The sequence below is a fragment of the Anser cygnoides genome, chromosome Z (assembly GCF_040182565.1).
Source record: "Anser cygnoides isolate HZ-2024a breed goose chromosome Z, Taihu_goose_T2T_genome, whole genome shotgun sequence".
In the NCBI taxonomy this organism is placed as follows: domain Eukaryota; kingdom Metazoa; phylum Chordata; class Aves; order Anseriformes; family Anatidae; genus Anser; species Anser cygnoides.
Window position 1 is genome coordinate 74,524,889 of NC_089912.1, and position 18,403 is coordinate 74,543,291.

Consider the following 18,403-nt stretch of genomic DNA (forward strand, 5'->3'; position numbering starts at 1 on the left):
CGTGCTCAATATTTCCCATTCACTTACATGGGTCTTACACGGCTCTAGTGCTCTCCAGACAAGTCTGATCCTTTCTACATATCTCTGGCCAGCTAGCACAGACACGCATACTCATCACCATCATTTCCTCCATGAGGGAAGCAGACAATCTTGGATTATAACAGAGACTTTTTTATTCAAAGCATTACTCGCATCCCTTTTTTCTTTAACCTTTGCAATCAGAAATGAGGTTTTCACAGGAAGCACCTGGACCACCACCAGACACAAGCAAGACAACACATGCCTACACATTGTCATTAAAGATCTTCTAAAGGAAGACACCCAGTTGCAGCATTATCAGTCGCAACAGTTCACATAATCATAGCTGGACTCGTATTTGTGCCAGCTCAAGTGCCTATAAGTAACATAACCACAGCAACAGCAAGCACAGAGCAAGTAACTAATGCTTCCTTGAGGGCTCAGCAAACACTCGTCAGCCTGCCGAGGGTGACAAATCTGGCTGTGCTCGGTAGGCACCATGGCAGGAGAGAGGAAAGGAGAGGAGCTGAATCTATCAGCTAATCCAGCAGTTGCTTGTGTTGTTACCAGGCTAAGCATCACCTCCCTTTGGGAGAGTTTACTGGCCTGGCTTTATTAGTGCCTCATGGAAAAAATCCTGTGCAGCCCATTGCAGACAAGCAGATGATTCAAAATTAACAGACCAGCACAGGTGCAATTTTATTCCCATACTATCACTGATCTTTAAGGCAGCTTTTTGCATGAGAGTGGTCTTTTAAGTAGGCAGTACTAATACATGCCACTGCTGCTGGTCAGGTGGGAGATGTGCTTCCAGAGGAGCTCTGAGTACTCCTTTTTTTCCCAAAGTGCTCAAAATTCCTGCATTTCTGCTCAGCAAAAACAGCAAAAATGTCACTGCCATCAGTTCAGAGCAATGTGCTTTTGCAAATAAAACTGTCTCCTTTCTGTGTTTGAAGGAGTGCAGTGGAGCTATCAAGAGACATTCAAGGTGAGGCTTAAGGATATGAGTAGAAGCGTGACTTTAAAAATTCATTCTGCCTTGGAGAATCTGCCCTGAAACCTAAAATGTTCTGTAGAGGATTCTGGGGCCAGTGTGGAAGTAAGGTGTGAAAAAACAAACCAGTGAAACTTTTAGTCAGAATTGAGTAAAACAAAAGTTTTCTTCAAAAAGAGGTCCCAGTCTTCCTAGTTTAGCTGAGAAATGAGAGTTGTCAGTGAGAGCCTCCAAATGCAATGGGGGTGCAGCTGGGGTGGCTGCTGTGGGGGCTCTGCTGCCGCTGAGGATGCTCTCTCAGGAGAACTTCGGCTGCTGGATCTGGGGATGTGTTGGGCAACAGTGAGCAACTCACGGCAGGAGCTGTCGTTCTTCCAATCCTGCAATTTCTTTACTGTTGGAGCTGAGAGTTTAAATAGGTCAAGAATAACAGGTGGAATTGGGAATGTGGCTTCGTATCAGATGGCAGAGCATTATCTGACTCTTATGTGTAGGTGGGAGCTGAGAAAAAATCCTTTTAAGTGGACTTGTTTTCATATCTCCACCCATTTTGACATGCCTTAACACTCACTCTAGTGTAGCTACAGGCAAAATAATGAGTTATAAGAACAGCTCAAACAGAGATTAATGCAATTCTTTACAGCATGTTGAATCTTATATAAAAAGTCCTAGTCTTTCAAAACAAAGCTTACACTTTCTTTGTTGTTACGGTTCAATGAATTGTTACTCCTGCATTAATCAACAGCATAGTACTACAGAATAACACAGAGCCCAATGTTCTTCAGCTGGATAAATTTTGGGAGTTAAATTTTCAGGGAGGTTTGGAAGACCTACGTTCTTAGACCATTTTTGAGCTGAGGTACTGCTTTCTCTGTGCATGTGATACACACACACAAAGACGATTTTAGAGGGAGGGAGATGGGAATGAGTTCTGTAATCTTATAATCCAGTAGTTTCTCTTCAAAGCTTAGACACTGTATATTAGAAAACTGTTAAGTAAGGCTGCCAGTCCTTTTCTGCCATTCTAACATGGCTTCTCAAGTATTTCTAAAGGACACTCTGAAGCTTTCTCATTTTGCTGCTTCCTTCCTGACCATTGTCTTATCCAGAGGATTTACTGTGGTTGAAGTAAACCGTTATTATATTTATCGTGCCCACCTTTGCTTACTGAGAGATGCTGTAAGAGGACAGAATGGAAATTTTGCACTTAACAGCAGCATTTTTAGAGACATCTAATGCTCTTATCTGCTAGGCTGCCCTCAGCTTGATCTTGTTTTTTATTGCTTATAATGAGCTCTACATACATCTCCTAGTCTCAAAGGCTACACAAGCTCATACATATGAATGCAGATGAAACCTCTCTCTGCAGATACAATGTCACTGTGACACAGAGAAAGGTCTAAATTACTGTGCTTACTATTCTCTCTTAACCATTTTTAAGGCATTTTGTCTCTTCATCAAGTTCTCAAGACAACCAAAAGGAAGTTGCTTCCAAGCACCTTTGTTTCTTCTGGTGGTAGCATTTTCATATATGAGGCCATGCAGGAATTAGGGCTTTTTGTCAGGACATGTCCCCTAATCCTTTGGGTCTAAGATCTTGAACATGGAAGAGAATACTGAAGTAAGTCATCCTAAATACTACCAGTTGATGTAATAGCAATGAACAAATAACCATACAAAAATAAAATAGCAATTAAAAATAAAGAACCACAAAAAGCCAACATCATTTCATTTCTCCTACTCTCTGGTTGTCAGTTTGGTCAGTTCTTGTCCCAGGTCTTTGATTCTCCTAGAAGATCCAGGTGAATTTATAGCAGAATTTGTAACAAATAATTATTTTTCTTTTTAAGACAGAAATCGAAAGGCCACTTGAAATTTCACTGAAATTCCTGAAAGCAAAGTGATCTCACAGTCCAGCCTGCCTTTTACTCTTTCTTTAAGAAGAGTTTAGCTATTTCAGTCTAAATGGTGAAACAGTTTCTCCTGTGACTTAAAGTTAAAAAATATATCTCAGGGTCGCTAAAGAAGGATTAAGCAAAATACTCTGCAGGAAAACTCTCACTGACCTTGGCAACTACTTTTGTTCATCTTGTTCAAAGGAAAGGTTCAAGTATCTGTATCTCTTGCATATATCTGTATATCTTGCAGGGAAGTCCAGGTGAAGTTGGAAAGTTCTGAGCATTTAAATCAAGTCTGGTCTCCAAAATTCAACGTGAGAGTAGACACCATTTGGAAAACACACAGCCTCAAGTTGCACCAGGGGAGGTTTAGATTGGACATTGGGAAGAACTTCTTCATGCAGAGAGTGGCCAAGCACTGGGATGGGCTGCCAGGGAAGTGCTGGAGTCACCATCCATGGAAGTATTTAAGAGAAGTTGGGACATGGCTCTAAGGGACATGTTTTAGTGATGGGACTTGGTAAGTCAGGTTGATGGCTGGACTTGGTGGCCCTGAAGGTCTTTTCCAGGATAAATGACTATCTGCTACCAGTGCTTTAGCATTGGGTTTTATCTGTATCACATTAGGTCTAATGGGGTCATTTCAGAGCTTTGCTTTTCCAGCCAGATGTGCCCTTCATCCTCTCCAAAAGGCCCTTTTATGTCTGAACTCCCCCACCTGGGCCTGACTCACTGCATTCATCCATCTGTCTCTGTGTGGCCATGTGTCCAGCCCTCCTGCCCTCCGCACTGCAGGCGCCCAAGCCTCTCTGAAGGAGCTCACTAGAAAGCTTCGTCAAAATCGAGATCTCCAACAAATTGTGCCACTGAAAGACAGGTTCTCGCACTGGCTCATTTGCTGTCAGCAGCTTTTGTGCCTCCCCATGCGGGCATACTCCTTTAGCCTGCGTTTGGTTGTTTTCCACATAAGATTTGAGCTTGTCTTGCTACCAACCTGTGAAGTGTGAGTGAGCCATTGAAGCATTGCTAATAGCTGAGTTTCAGAATGTGGCAGGCAAGAGTCAAGTGTCAGGGAAATGTGTGCTTTTCCACAGATGTTTTAATGGTTAATCTTTAACAGTTAAAAGGCTTTTAGATTAGAGTTCCTAAGGAAACACCTTGTTCCCCCTCCACCCCCTCAACAGGCCACAAAGGAAGGTGGGGAGGCTGAGAATGGTCTAAAAATGTGAAAGGAAGATGGATTAGATAGAAAAGAGAGAGAGACATACACAGAGAGAAATAACCTGAGCAGACAAAGCAAGGTAGTTTCCATACAAATTCTACCCATTATGCCGGATTTCTTTTAAGGACTCTGCAATGACAGCAGGATTTTCATGCATGGAAGCTGAAGAAGCAATCTAGTCCTGCACAAAGAGCTTTCCTTCTTGCCACCTGAGGTGGGGCAAAGTTAATTTTAACTGCTTTGAACTCCCTCGCCCAAACTGCCAGGACGTCCCTGTGCCTGTTCAGCCTGTCTTGAGCTCAACAGCCCCGAGGGACTCCAGCGCTGCAGACTCGGGTGGCTGCTGCGGTGCAGACCTGGCAGGCAGCGATGGTGGAGGTGGTGGAGCAGGGCTCTTCCTGCTGACTCTGCCTGACCTTGCCGTCTCTGGGAATGACTTCGTCTCCTGCAAAAGGTGGTAGTGCTGAGAGAGATATAAGGTGGGGTGGGTTTGGGATAGTATCCACGCACTTGCAGATTTCTGCAGTGCCAGTCCAGGTCGTCTTCTCGTCTGCTTTGTGCAGTTTGTATCAGCTCTGGGACAACTATCGTTCTCTTCAAAGTGTTTCTGACAAAATTTCTGACAAAAGTGCGTCAAGCATTAGCAGCATCAAGCATCTCTGTCAAGGCACTCTATGCAGTGTTCTGTAGATATCCTCTGTATTTCTTTGTTAATTATCCTGTAGAACTTTAGAATACATTCATAAATGTAATCAAATACTACTTTGTTTTGCTGCTAATGTTAGGTGAAGGTTCACCTACTGTATTAATTCATTCACATGTTCACTGTACCTGTACTCTAGGATCGAGAATATATGAATCTTAATACAAAGAAGGGGTAAAAGCTTTTGGACAGGAGAAATGAAGAAGAGTGGATGATGTGATCATGCAGGAGAAGCAAGATATATTTGTTGGCTACAGTCAGTTTTCCATTCTCTCGGTTACTGATGGTTTTGGACACCCAGTACAATGTGAAAGCATGTGATGCTGCTGAGAGCACAATGCAGAAATGTCTCATGAATATTTAAGAGGTAACCATAAACAAATGTCTGACTCATTTTCTAGGACATAATGACAGAAGTGGGTCTTGAAATCTGATAAGAATGGGAAGTTATAACCTGGGTAGACCAGCTTGGGGTAAGGTCGTAAAAAGGGTGGAGATACTTGGAAGAGTAAATGAACAAAAATTGCTCACACAGGCTAGGTCAGAATTATGGAGTGTATTGAAAGGAAAGAAAAGTGGTTGAAAGAGGAAGTGACACGGTGGAAGAATAGAAGCAAATAATAAAAAAAAAAAAGGTAAAAAAAACACAACGTAAAAACAATTAGCTAGGTCTTAGTACAGGAATAATCTAATGATCTTAAAATTTGTGGCACCTTTCATTAAATAGGTGGTAGGCATGGGAGTAAGCGAAGGATGTCATGAGGATGGGAGATGAGGGAATGAAAGGTAATGGACTCTGAGACACTGAGCACAAAAACAAACAAACAAACAAAAAGTTAGACCAGATTTTATGAATAGTTATATGGGAAAAAGTGGTAAAATCTCAGTGCTGTATGGAGCAGAGCTTACAGCTTTGTGTCGTGGGGACTGCTGGTCTTAGATATGATGAAGGAAGACAAGGCAATGGAGAACACTTTAAAAGAAATTAAGTAACTCCATTTGAACTTGCCTAAGATTAAGGTGAAATGGCATTTAGAAAATCATGGGGGGAAATCATGGGGGGAAAGTCAAAAATGTGAAATTTTTGTAGAAAAATTTGAGCAGAGGAAGATTATGGAGAGGTATCATTTACAAATCAGGATAAAGAACAAATCTGGCAGCTGTTCTATATTGCAAAGTTATAAAATTGGGAAACACTTTAATATGGCAATTAGTAGTGCTCCTGATTTTCTGCAATACTTCAGTTACACTTATTTAACTAAGTCTCCTTTTACATAAACTAGAGATCAAGCATTTATATGATAGCTTTTGTTATTAACAGTAAGATTTTAAGAAGCTGTAGTTGACCGGGTAAAACAATAATGAAAACAGGTCAATTGTAAATCAAAAATAATATTTAAATGTCAGGTTTTTCAGGACAACCTTTCCTAGTGACTTAATGAACAAAAGCTGCAATGTGGGAACTAATGAGCTCTTTGCAGAAGTATATTGCACTGGGTCCAAGTGAGTTAAAAAGCAGCTGTTACTCTAGAAACTGCCTGTATACGTTCACACAGGGTTACGAAAAAGCTAATGAATCTTCCCTCCCATTTGCCTTGTTCCGTGGGTACAGTTCAGCCCTAACATAGCCAAATAGGTTTCAGATCAAAGCTCTCACGTTCTTCTGCTCAAAAACACAATTTGACCTGGCAAACCGCTGTATGCACCTAAGCACGTAGCCGTGCCAGCCAAATGGAATTGGGGAAGCAAGGGGAGGATGGGCTGAAGGGCTGCCCAGAGAGGCTGGGTGATATTTCCAAAGCAAAGAGAACACCAGTTCTAAGCAGAAGAGCTTGATGAACACTACTCAGTGAGCAGAAGGTTGAAGATTTGAGTGTGGAGACAGGCTGGGACTGAGTCCCAGCTTGGCAAGCTGTGTGTGGGCATGGCTGTGTGCAGCAGAGAGCAGGGAAAGGAGATGTAAATTAACAGCAGTGATTAGAGGCAGGAGCTGGAGACCGTGAAAGACTTGAACTGAACTGCCTCTGGGTAAAGCAGTGGAGACAGAGGGAAGACGGAGCTGTGTGGGGTCCACTGCTCTCACAACCCACGTGTGGAGCAGTGCCTTCACCCACTGAGGTCTGGGAGGTCAGGGAGCCCAGAGGTGGGCACTGCCCTGATGACACACTGCTGCAGCAGAAGGTTGTTAAGCATCCATGCCCAGTGCATGCACAAACAGGGCTCTACCTTCCCTTCTGTAAACTAGAAAGGCTGCTGTGCTTCTCTTACCTTCATCCTTCCTCTGCCTGTTAAACTTAATGCTTGAGCAGGCTGGTGAGCTACAGGACCATGCTCCACCCTTTGATTTGTACATTTTTTCCTCTCTCTGGCAGGAAAAGAAACTTTGCTGGCTCAGTTCTCAAGGTTGCTTGGACATATAAGCCTTCCTACTGATAGGAGATATACCATTGAGAAGACCTTATTACATATTTAGTGTAGACAGAACAAGCCTGCTGAAGTCCTGAAGCCTATAATCCCAACACAGGGCAATTCTGCTAAGCAGCAGTATCACTCATATCCAAGAGGTCTGCATGTCTCACAGATATTTGCATTTAACAGGGCAGCCCATCACGGAGTGTTATTTAAATTACTTTGATATACTTCATTAGTCAACATAAACTTTAATAGGTATCTGTAGTGGCAGAACAGGATGAAGCAGCTGTTTCGCGCATTCACTTAGGCCCTCAGGTATATTAGCTGTGTGCAAAACAATTAAATGTTCTGGAAACTTTCTTTATAAACAGTGATGAATAGCATTCAGATGGCGGAGCTCTGTGCAACTTGAGAAATGCTTTTTTTTTTTTTTTTTTCCTGGGAAACAATATGTGCACTACCCTGAGAACGTGCCACACACTGCGAGTGAGTGCCAAATGTGACATTTCCCATAGGAGATGTGCAGAAGTCCTGCACGGCATAAGGCTCCTGTTGAACGGCAGCCATGCAAAACCACAGGACAGTGTCAGGCTGTTTGGATACTTTGGTTGCTTAGCTTCAAATCAGAAGGGTGGTTATGCATGCTCTATGTAGAAAGGTGTATTCTCTGGGCCACATACTCCACCTGCAAGCAGTAGTAATAGGCAAAAGAAAAGAGCTTCATTCAGATCCATTTCACAAAGTCCCAAAACATTTTTTTTTCATGTTTGCTAGCATGAGAATCATAATCAGCTGATTTCCTTAGGAGTTACAGCACAGTGTAGGAGGCGATAGCAACAGTAATTAAGTGTTGAGCAACACGAGACACTCCCTCCTGACTGCCACAAAACATGAGAACTCCGTATTCTTACCCTACACCTCCTCTTCGGCATATCCCTTATTACAGCAGACACGGGCTCCCCAGGCTGCTGCATTCACCGTGCTCTTTTGGTGGGTAAATCCACCAAGAACAGGAGAGACGCGTGCTCACGCAGGAGCAAGGACAGCAGCCTGGCCGTGGCAGCAGGAAGCTCCACATGGGCGAACGGGGCAGCACCACAGCGCTGTGTGTGAGGCTGGGCTGCTGCAGCAGGGCTGCTCATCTAAGCTAGGGTTAACATGTCTGGATTATGCTGTTGCCTGCAGAGAAGACATACCCTAAGTTACAAGAAAGGATTCCCTTCCCTTTCTCTCTCTCTCTCTCTTTCCCCTAGACTAGCTGTGTTTCTTAAAATAGTCCTGACAGATTAAAGTTTCGCTGTGCAGACCAAGACACATTTCTGTGGATGAAAGTAGCACCATGCAGGCAAGCATTAATAGCTACAGTTCCTTCAGAGGCCACCCTGAACTACTAACACAGAGGATTATGAGTCAACTTTAAATTTTAAATACAAATGGAACTGGCTTGCTACCAAATGTAAGCCTGTTCTTCCCAATGATCTCCAGTGAGAGCATAACATATTCCTTCATTTATTATGAATTCATTTTTTTGGATGTAACTTTTCTAAATATATGATTCCAGATTTTGTTAGAATATTTTAATGATCCTGTTGCAGGCTAGGACCTTAGACTTAGAAGAATACCTTAGCCTATTATAACTAATATAAAACAAGTATGCTAACACTTGCAACTGATATGAAACAAGTATCCTGACAAATAAATGCAGAAAAAAACAGAAACAGAAAGTGCTCAGTATCTTTCAAACTCAGCCACTGAGATAAGCAAAAAACCTTTTTAATAACCTGTCTTTTCTCTGCCCCTTGTGTTACTCTATTCTGCATTAAACAAAGGCATATTATTTTTGTTGCTGAGTAAATTACCCTATTCTTGCTTAAACATGTTACTCTAGATTACAAACATATGGCTGTAAAAATAACTGGTTGGACTGATTTAAACTGCTGATGTTAATCTCCAATTTGGCACCAGGAAATTTACTATAAAACCTTTTTAGGATCACTGATGCAGCTCTGTCCCACAGCTGCAAGAAAAAGGTGGATTTGTAATCTTCAAAGTGTTCTGGGACAGTAGCACCTCTCCTGTGAGGAGAGGCTGAGAGAGCTGGGACACAGCCTGGAGACGAGGAGGCTCAGGGAGATCTCAGCAATGTCTATAAGTATCTGAAGGGGGGTGCAAAGAGGACAGAGCCAGTCTCTTCTCAGTGCCAGAACAAGAAGCAGTGAGCACAAACTGGAGCACAGGAGGTTCCCTCTGAACACCAGGAAGCACCTCTGTGCTGTGCAGGTGACAGAGCCCTGGCACAGGCTGCCCAGAGAGTTTGTGGAGTGTCTTTCTTGGAGATCTTCAAAAGCCACCTGGGCACAGTCCTGGGCAGCCTGCTTGAGCAGGGGTTGGGCCACATGGGCCCAGAGGTCCCTGCCTACCTCAGCCCTTCTGTGATTCTGTGCAGACCTCCTTGACTGAAAGTCTCCTTCTTAGCACAAAACTGAAATGCATAACCAAAAATACTCTCTTAATGCCCATGCAATTGAAGGAAAAAAAAAAAAAAAGTTTCATATGTAAGTAGAAAGCTCTTCTTCAGTAGTTCCTTTTTTTTTTTTTTTTTTTTTTTCCCAGTCTCTTGGGCCTGGTGGAATTTGGCAGGAGTGGGGTGGTTGCAGGCAGCCAACATAGTGGATGACATTGGTTAGCTGTCATCCCGGCAGGACGTGTGGGCTGGTGGGTAAGGCTGACCACACAGAGCACGGATATGATTAGGAGGGATGAAACTGTGGGCAGCAGTTATGCACCTGCCTGAATTCCTGGCCACTCAGTCATGCCTTTTTATCCTCCATTCCCATTGTTTTCATAAAATAGACTAAAAGAAAACAAAAACAAGGAGAGGAGGAAGAAGGCATGTCCATTTTGTAGCTCATCTTTAACTACAAAAAAGGACTTCAATTACATGTTTTACATATTTTCCTTTAGTTGGATGTTACAAGCAGGTAACTGCTCTCTACTGAAACCAGTCTTGCCTTCAAGAACGTCTCTTAGGTGTCAAAACCTCAGCACACATCTCAGTGGCTATGCACATGGCAAGTATTCAGACTCTCTCTTTGTGGACTGCCTTAACCACGCTAATCCCTATGTGTTGTATGTCAACAGTAAGTAGCGGGACATTTCCCATGGCTTAACTAATAGTTAACCATATATCTCAAACTTTAATTGTACTAAGCTAATACTAAGGCTACATGTCCACCATGACAGGTCCTTGACCAATATTCAATGAAGAGCTTACAATTCTCAACCGTATGCACTAGACTTTTGCCTGTGCTAAAAATTTGGTAAGAAGAAAAGTAAGAACTTTCCTCTAATGGTGCCAAAACAGTATCATTTCTATTATATATATACACACCCTATATATGCCTTCCATATATATATATATCATATATGTATATACACATATACATACAAGGTAGGATAAAAGCTGTAACACAAAGGTAAACATCAGGGAAAAAGTTAATTCTGTTGATATTCCTAAATCCAAGAAATTTTCAGCTTTGCAATGATGGGTGTCATATAGCCCAGAATTTAAGCTGAGTATATGAGGAACTCGTTATTGATTAAAAAAGATGTCTTGTGCAGTGAGAAGCCTGGCCTGACTACAAAACCAAACAATGCCAAAAAAAGTGGCAAACGAATACTTGCATTTTCAGTCTCACGAGCATAATATAAGAGCAAGTATAAGAGCAAGTATATCAGGTATAGGGAAAGGGGCAAAAGCCCTTTTCCAAATCTAAACTTTCTTACCCTTTTTAACATGAACTTAAAATCCAGTTATCAGCTAGTTGTCTCTTAGTAAATGACTGTCCTGGTTCCAGTTAGGACAGAGTTAATTTTCCCTCATAGTAGCTGGTAGGGTGCTATGTTTTGGATTAGGATGAGAAGAGCGCTGATAACATGCTGATGTTTTAATTGTTGCAGAGCAGTGTTTACACCAGGCCAAGGACTTTTCGGCTTCTCGCTCTGTCCTGCCAGCGAGCAGGCTGGGGGTGCAGCAGGAGCTGGGAGGGGACAGACCCAGGACAGCTGACCCAAACTGGCCCAAGGGGTATTCCATACCATCTGGCGTCATGCTAAACAATATATAGGGGTGGCTGGCCGGGGTGGGGGGCCGGCTGCTCGGGAATAGGCTGGGCATCGGTCAGCGGGTGGTGAGCAATTGCATTGTGCATCACTTGTTTTCTTACACATTATTATTAATAATACTATTATCATTATTACTATTATTATTATTGTTATTATTATTTTCCCATCTTAATAAACTGTCTTTATCTCAACTCACAGGCTTCACTTTCCCGTTTCTCTCCTCCATCCCAGAGAGGGAGGGGGGAGGGTGAGCGAACGGCTGTGTGGTGTTTAGCTGCCAGCCGGGTTAAACCACAACAATGACTTTATTTCAACATGAATACAGTACTTCTTCTGACACCCGAATAGATTTTCAAAAGTTTTTTTTTTTTTTTTTGACTGACACAAGAAGTGCAATTAAGCCTATATTACCTTACTTCATGTGTTTCTGGCTCTGAAAGAGCTCAAATACTATAAAAATATTTGCTGTAAGCATAGAAACAAAATAGTCATAAAAGAAGGGGAAAATTCAGATCTAATTAGCACATTAAAAAGGTCTGGAAAACATAAATAATTTTACTACATCTAGAAAAAAATCACAGGAATTCTAGACGAATTTTCACAGAAACTGATGTCTGAGATGATGCACAATACCAAAAGGTTTCAAAACTTGGAAACTGAACATCACCTATGAGCTACTGCCATTATAGTGAAGGTTTGCAGCTGCTTGATTGTAGAATGGTCCTGGATTCTTGCCCAGATGAGACAGAGCTGTTTCTAACTTCCCTCACCAGAAACATCTCTCCTTCCATCAGGAGGGAGGAGAACATCATCAACTGATAGCAGAAGAGACTATGGGAAGATGCCTGTGTAAGAGATAATAGGTGTTAATAGGAGCAATAACCCCCCCAGGCAACTAATTCCTATTTTTAGCTGTCTGGGACAGCGTCAAACACTAACCCAACAGGTACCTGAAGAAATAAATACTTGGGCAGATAATCCTCAGCCCACCTCTTCCTGAGCTGAATCCCACGTTGTATTCATGGCAAAGCTTATGCAAAACTGGTGTGATGCAAAAAGTTATACTGCAACAGCATGAAAACGAGACCTGTAAAGGCATAGAAGAATAGAACAGAGCAGAACAGTTCAGTTGGAAGGGACCTTCACAGACCAACTGATCCAACTGCTCAGCCACTTCAGGGCTAACCAAAAGGTAAATCATGTTACTGAGGGCATTGTCCAAATGCCTCTTGATCATTGACAGGCCTGGGGCATCAACCACCTCCCTGTGAAACCTGTTCCAGTGTTTGACCACCCTCAGGGTAAAGGAATTTTCCTAATGTCCAGTCTGAACCTCCCCTGGTGCTGCTTTGTGCCGTTCCCTCGTGTCCCGTCATTGGTGACCAGGGAGCAGAGACCAGCACCTCTCCCTCTGTTTCCCCTTCTTCCAGTCAGGCTGCCTCTTGGCCTCCTCTTCTCCAGACTGGACAACCCCCGTGTCCCCAGCCTCTCCTCACAGGACAGGCCTTCCAGCCCTGTTACCAGCTCTGCTGCCTTCCTCTGGATGCTTCTAAATACCACAACATCCTTTTTGCATTGTGGACTGCTGAACTGCACACAATATTCAAGGTGAGGCCACATCAATGCTAAACATATTGGGAAAATCACCTTTTTTTTTTTTTCCCACATTTTGAGATACTCAGGGTTCTGTTTGGAAGAATCCCATGTAACTTGGCCCTGGAAAGAAGATGGGTCCAGGAGAGCAGGTTGATTTTCACCTTCTCTAAGTTAAAGCATGATCCATCCCTACTCACAGGAAATCAAGCAGAGGTGGAAAGATATCTGTGAGGATGAAAAAGGAGCTCCTGACAAAAGTCAAGATTCAAATAGGAAGTATACAAGAGGTGGAAGCAGGGAGGAATATTAAAATATACATATATGTATATGTCCGACGGGGTTAGGAAAGCCAAAAACCATCTGGATTTAAATCTGGTGATGAATGTGAATGCAAAAAGAAAGCCTTCTATGGGTATATCAGCAGCAAAAGAAAAACTACTAGGGAACGTGTGGGCCCACTGAAAAGGTGGGCAAGGTAACTGGAGACAAAGGACATGGAAAAGACTGAGGTACTCAGTGCTTCTTTGCCACAATACTTACTCGTGAAACTGGCCTTTAGCAATTCCAAGTCCCTGAGATGAACCTAAAGTCTGCAACAAGGAAGAGTCACCCTTGGTGAAGAAGAATCAGTTAGGGAACAGCTGCACAGACTGGATATACCCAAGTTTGTTGTGCTTGTCTGGATGCACCCACAGCTGATGTCGTTGCAAAGCTGCTCCCAGTTATCTTGGAAAGGTCATGGCAAGCAGAAAGGGTTTCTGAGAACTGTAAATGCAATTATGTCCTCAAGAAGGTCAAGGAGGAGGACACAGGCCAGTCAACCTCACCTCCTTCCCTGTGAAGGTAATACAAGTAACCCTGGAAACCATTTCCAGACACGTGAAAGCAAAAGAAGCAAAAGAAGGTGACTGGGAGCAGTCAGTATGGGTATACGCTGGGGAAATCGTGACTGATCAGCCTTCTGGCCTTCTCCAAGGAGGTATCTAGCTTGGCAGGTGAGGGGAGAACAGTGGGTGATGCCTACCCTGACTTCAGTAAGGCTTTTGATACCGTCTCCCAAAGCACATAAGCACATACATAAGCTGAAAAAAGCACGAACTAGGTAAGTGGACAGTGAGACAGAGCGACAAGTGGGTGAAGTGCCAGGCGCAGAGGCTTGCAATTAGTGGCCTAAAACCCAGTTGGAGGCCAGTCAGTAGTGGAACACGCCACAGGTGTATACTGGAGCCAATACTGCTTAACAACTTCACTAATGACCTGGATGATAAAACAGGATGCGCCTCCAACAAGTTTGCAGATGACGTATGACTGGGAGGAGTGCTTGGCACACCAGATGGTTGTGCTGCTGCTGCCATTCAGAGGGACCCCAACACATGGGAGAAACAGGCAAACAGCAATCTCATGATGTTCAATAAAGAAAAATGCCAAATGTGGCTCCCGGGGAAGAAAAAGCCCATGAGCCAGAACAAGCCACGGATCAACCTGCTAGCAACTTTTTTGAAAAGGACCTGGGAGTTTTGCTGGACACCATAAACCAGCGATGCACCCTTGCTGCAAAGAAGGCCATCAGCATCTTGGGTTGCATTAAGAAGAGTGCTGTCACCAGGCTGAGTGGGGTGATCCTTCATATGAGGAGGGGCTGAAAGAGCTGGGACTATTTAGCTTGGAGAGAAGGCTCAGGGGGACCGTATCAACATCTAGAGATACCTGATGGAGTGGAAAAAAGGCAGCATAGAGAAGAGGAAGTCATACTCCTCTCAGTGATATCTAACAATGAGGCAAGAGGCACTGGGTGCAAACTGAAATACAGAAAATGTGATTTAAACCTAAGAAGAAACTTCTACTGAGGGTGCTCAAACCCTGGAACATGTTCAGAAGTTGTGGAGATGATCAAAACCCAACTGGACACAGCCCAGAATGATCTGCTCTAGGTTACTGTGTTTCAGGCAGGGAGCTTGCACTAGATGATCTTCAGCGGATCCTTCCAACTTCAATGACTGTGTTCAAAGCAAGAGAAACGGAACTTAAGACAAAAAGGCCATTCAAAAAAACAACAGAAATAATACAACACTAATTTATGGCTTTTACTTTTATAATTTCACACCTTTTAAATAAATCTAGATTTCTTTACCTCTTCCATTTTATACACCATTCCAAGGCCACCACAGACCTGTATTCTTGCTTTTTTTCTGGTGTGCGTGCGTGTGAACCTTTTTTCTTACATCAACACCATTTATGGTCTTGTTACAGACAACTGAAAACTGATTGAAAAAATAATTAATTTATTCTTTGATAAGGAGATTTGCTATGACTTACTGAGGAACATTTTAGAAAATCAAATACCAAATGCATGCATTGCAGTTGAAATATACAAAATTGATATGAACAATTATCACATGCAAAAAAAAAAGTCACCCTTAATAATATTTTTAAAAAAAAAAATGAAAATGTGTAATCTTGCTTCAAATTTGTACCCCAAGTTTTCCACTTTTAGATGGAACAGACAACATTGGTAATGAAAACTATAATTAAAAAAAGTAGAAAATTCTCTTCTCTAGTCTTGTAAAATGATAGGTTGGTCCTTAAACTAACTTCCTTTGAAAGTTCTGGAAGTCTTTCACCTACCAGCTATCAATCTAATAGGTCAAATTAAATTTTAGGTCTGCCTCAGCACATTTGCAGTATGTATGAAACTTGTTTAATCATAACATTCCCTTGATATGCCCACTCCTCACTTTGTATTATTCCACTTCTAGACTGACATAGAAACAGTCTCTATCTTGTATAGATATTAAAATACAAAAGCACAGTGAATTAATTCCAGAATGCATAATAATCGGCCTAACAATACACATTATATGAGGATTAACTTATTTTCTTTCATTTATTTATACAGTTTTTTTTTCCTTCTGCCTGAACTTTTGCTCCTAGCATCACATCTGTTTTGAAAGGGATTTTTTCCTGGAAGAACTGTATTGAAACCTGATGGGACTCTCCAGCTCAGGTCTCTGATTGGTGATTAGACTATGTCTGAGGCACACACTACTGACTGAGATCAGACAATGAATCCAAAAAACTCCTCCTTTTCGAAGCAGAGAAGGTATTTGGACCACAAATTCAGATGAAAACAGTTTTGAAGGAGTACATTTGATATGTCTGACTTGACCATTCTTCGCCTTATTCTATACCTCAAGCCTGCTTCTGTTTGGGAATTCTTCATACTGGCAAGTGATGTGAGTGAGGCATACATAGAAGCCTGATCTTGAAAACCTTTTAACAGGAGCGATAAAAACCTTAATAAAACTAATCTCTTTTCTTAACGTTATGGGACAGATTAAGATACTAGTTGATGGGATCACCATACAAATACTTGGACAATCCCAGCCATACCTCTGTTTCTGAACTGAATACAGCTGAATATAACTGAAGCAAAATTAATAAAATGCAAAAGAACACAACAAAATCCTGTTTGCTCCCGCAGCACATAAGCACTTGAAAATGGACCCACTCCACTCCATCTAGACATTGCAAAAATAAACTTAAAGTAACCCTGAGCTAGTCCTCCTCAAGGCAAAATGCTTTGTATCATCTCTCTCCGAAATGAAGGGATTATCTAGCTATGTATTAGTGATACCAGAAACAATGCAATATTAACTGGTCCCAAGGGCTTTTTATTTTTTTCTTTATCAGTTGTTCAACACTGAACAAAATACACAAATACAAAAGGCTAAGTATAAATATCAGTAAATCTGAAAAAGCAATGCTTTAGAGGTGACAGTAACAGTGTGTCCTGGTTCCAGTTAGGACAGAGTTAATTTTTCCTCATAGTAGCTGGTAGGGTGCTATGTTTTGGATTAGGGTGAGAAGAGCGCTGATAACATGCTGATGTTTTAATTGTTGCAGAGCAGTGTTTACACCAGGCCAAGGACTTTTCGGCTTCTCGCTCTGTCCTGCCAGCGAGCAGGCTGGGGGTGCAGCAGGAGCTGGGAGGGGACAGACCCAGGACAGCTGACCCAAACTGGCCAAAGGGGTATTCCATACCATCTGGCGTCATGCTAAACAATATATAGGGGTGGCTGGCCGGGGTGGGGGGCCGGCTGCTCGGGGATAGGCTGGGCATCGGTCAGCGGGTGGTGAGCAATTCCATTGTGCATCACTTGTTTTCTTACACATTATTATTATTAATACTATTATCATTATCACTATTATTATTATTATTGTTATTATTATATTCCTGTCTTAATAAACTGTCTTTATCTCAACTCACCGGCTTCACTTTCCCGTTTCTCTCCCCCATCCCAGAGAGGGAGGGGGGAGGGTGAGCGAACGGCTGTGTGGTGTTTAGCTGCCAGCTGGGTTAAACCACAACACAGTGAATAAAAAAACAAACAAACAAAAAACAAAGAGAAAAGTGGAAACTTATTTCTGAAAGACCTTGCTTTAACAGAACAGTACATGGAATCCGGTCACAATAAATCTGACAACATCCACTTCTGTAGATAAAGTCCTTGAATGCAGTGCTTGAATGTCAATTTTGTATCACCACCTAATTGAAATTCAGCCTTCATCATCAGTGCTGCTCCATGCATCTTCATACGCTGGATTTAAATGCTGCTGAGGCAGACACTAAAGAAAATAAAAATTCTCTCAGTGGTTTGCTTAATTAAAAATAATAAAATCAAATAAGGTCAATGCTAAAGGCATTTCTTAAACTACTATCTGTAGACAAACTATTGTTTGCCTTATGGCTATTGTATTTTTTTAACAACTTCTTTGGCCGTTTTGCTGTTTTGAGTCAAGATAAATTATGAGAAGAAACAATATTTAATTCCATTTTCAACAAAAATATCTGAAGCACTGGCTGAAAGCTTTACATAGATAGATATGACAGATAGATATTACTGTTTGTTTTGTGTCACTGGTTTCTGAATCATGATTTCACTAGCCTCGTATAGGTTGGCACTAGTGTCTCAAGAGGTAGTCCTGGCCTCTGTCCACTTATAGGCACACAGAATGGTTTGGGTTGGAAGGGACCTTAAAGACCACCCAGTTCCAACCCACCATGGGCAGGGACACCTCCCAACAGACCAGGTTGCCCAAAGCCCCATCCAGCCTGGCCTTGAGCACCTCCAGGGATGGGGCATCCACAGCTTCTACAGACAACCTGTGCCAGTGCCTCACCACCAGTAAAGAATTTCTTCCTTATATCTAATCTAACCCTACTCTCTTTTAGTTTAAAACCACTCCCGCTTGTCCTATCACTCCACTCCCTGACAAAGAGTCCCTCCCCAGCTTTCCCGCAGGCCCCCTTTAGGTACTGGAAGGCTGCTATAAGGTCTCTCCAGAGTCTTCTCTCAAGACTGAACAACCCCAACTCCCTGAGCCTGTCTTTGTAGGAGAAGCTCCAGCCCTCCTCTGGACTAGTTCTAACAGCT

The 18,403-nt window shown here is 42.4% G+C and overlaps 1 protein-coding gene across 3 annotated transcripts in view; it reads right to left on the reverse strand.

Annotated features, from left to right (window-relative positions):
* Nucleotides 1-16,618: 16,618 nt before the first annotated feature.
* ERCC8 (ERCC excision repair 8, CSA ubiquitin ligase complex subunit) overlaps nt 16,619-18,403 on the reverse strand; it is a 34,605-nt gene continuing 32,820 nt past the window's right edge. For all 3 annotated transcript variants that reach the window (XM_013180582.3, XM_013180583.3, XM_048051655.2), the window contains one exon: nt 16,619-17,594. In XM_013180582.3, the coding sequence (XP_013036036.2) occupies nt 17,526-17,594 (69 nt within the window). In that variant the 3' untranslated portion in view covers nt 16,619-17,525. The remainder of the gene's footprint in view (nt 17,595-18,403) is intronic.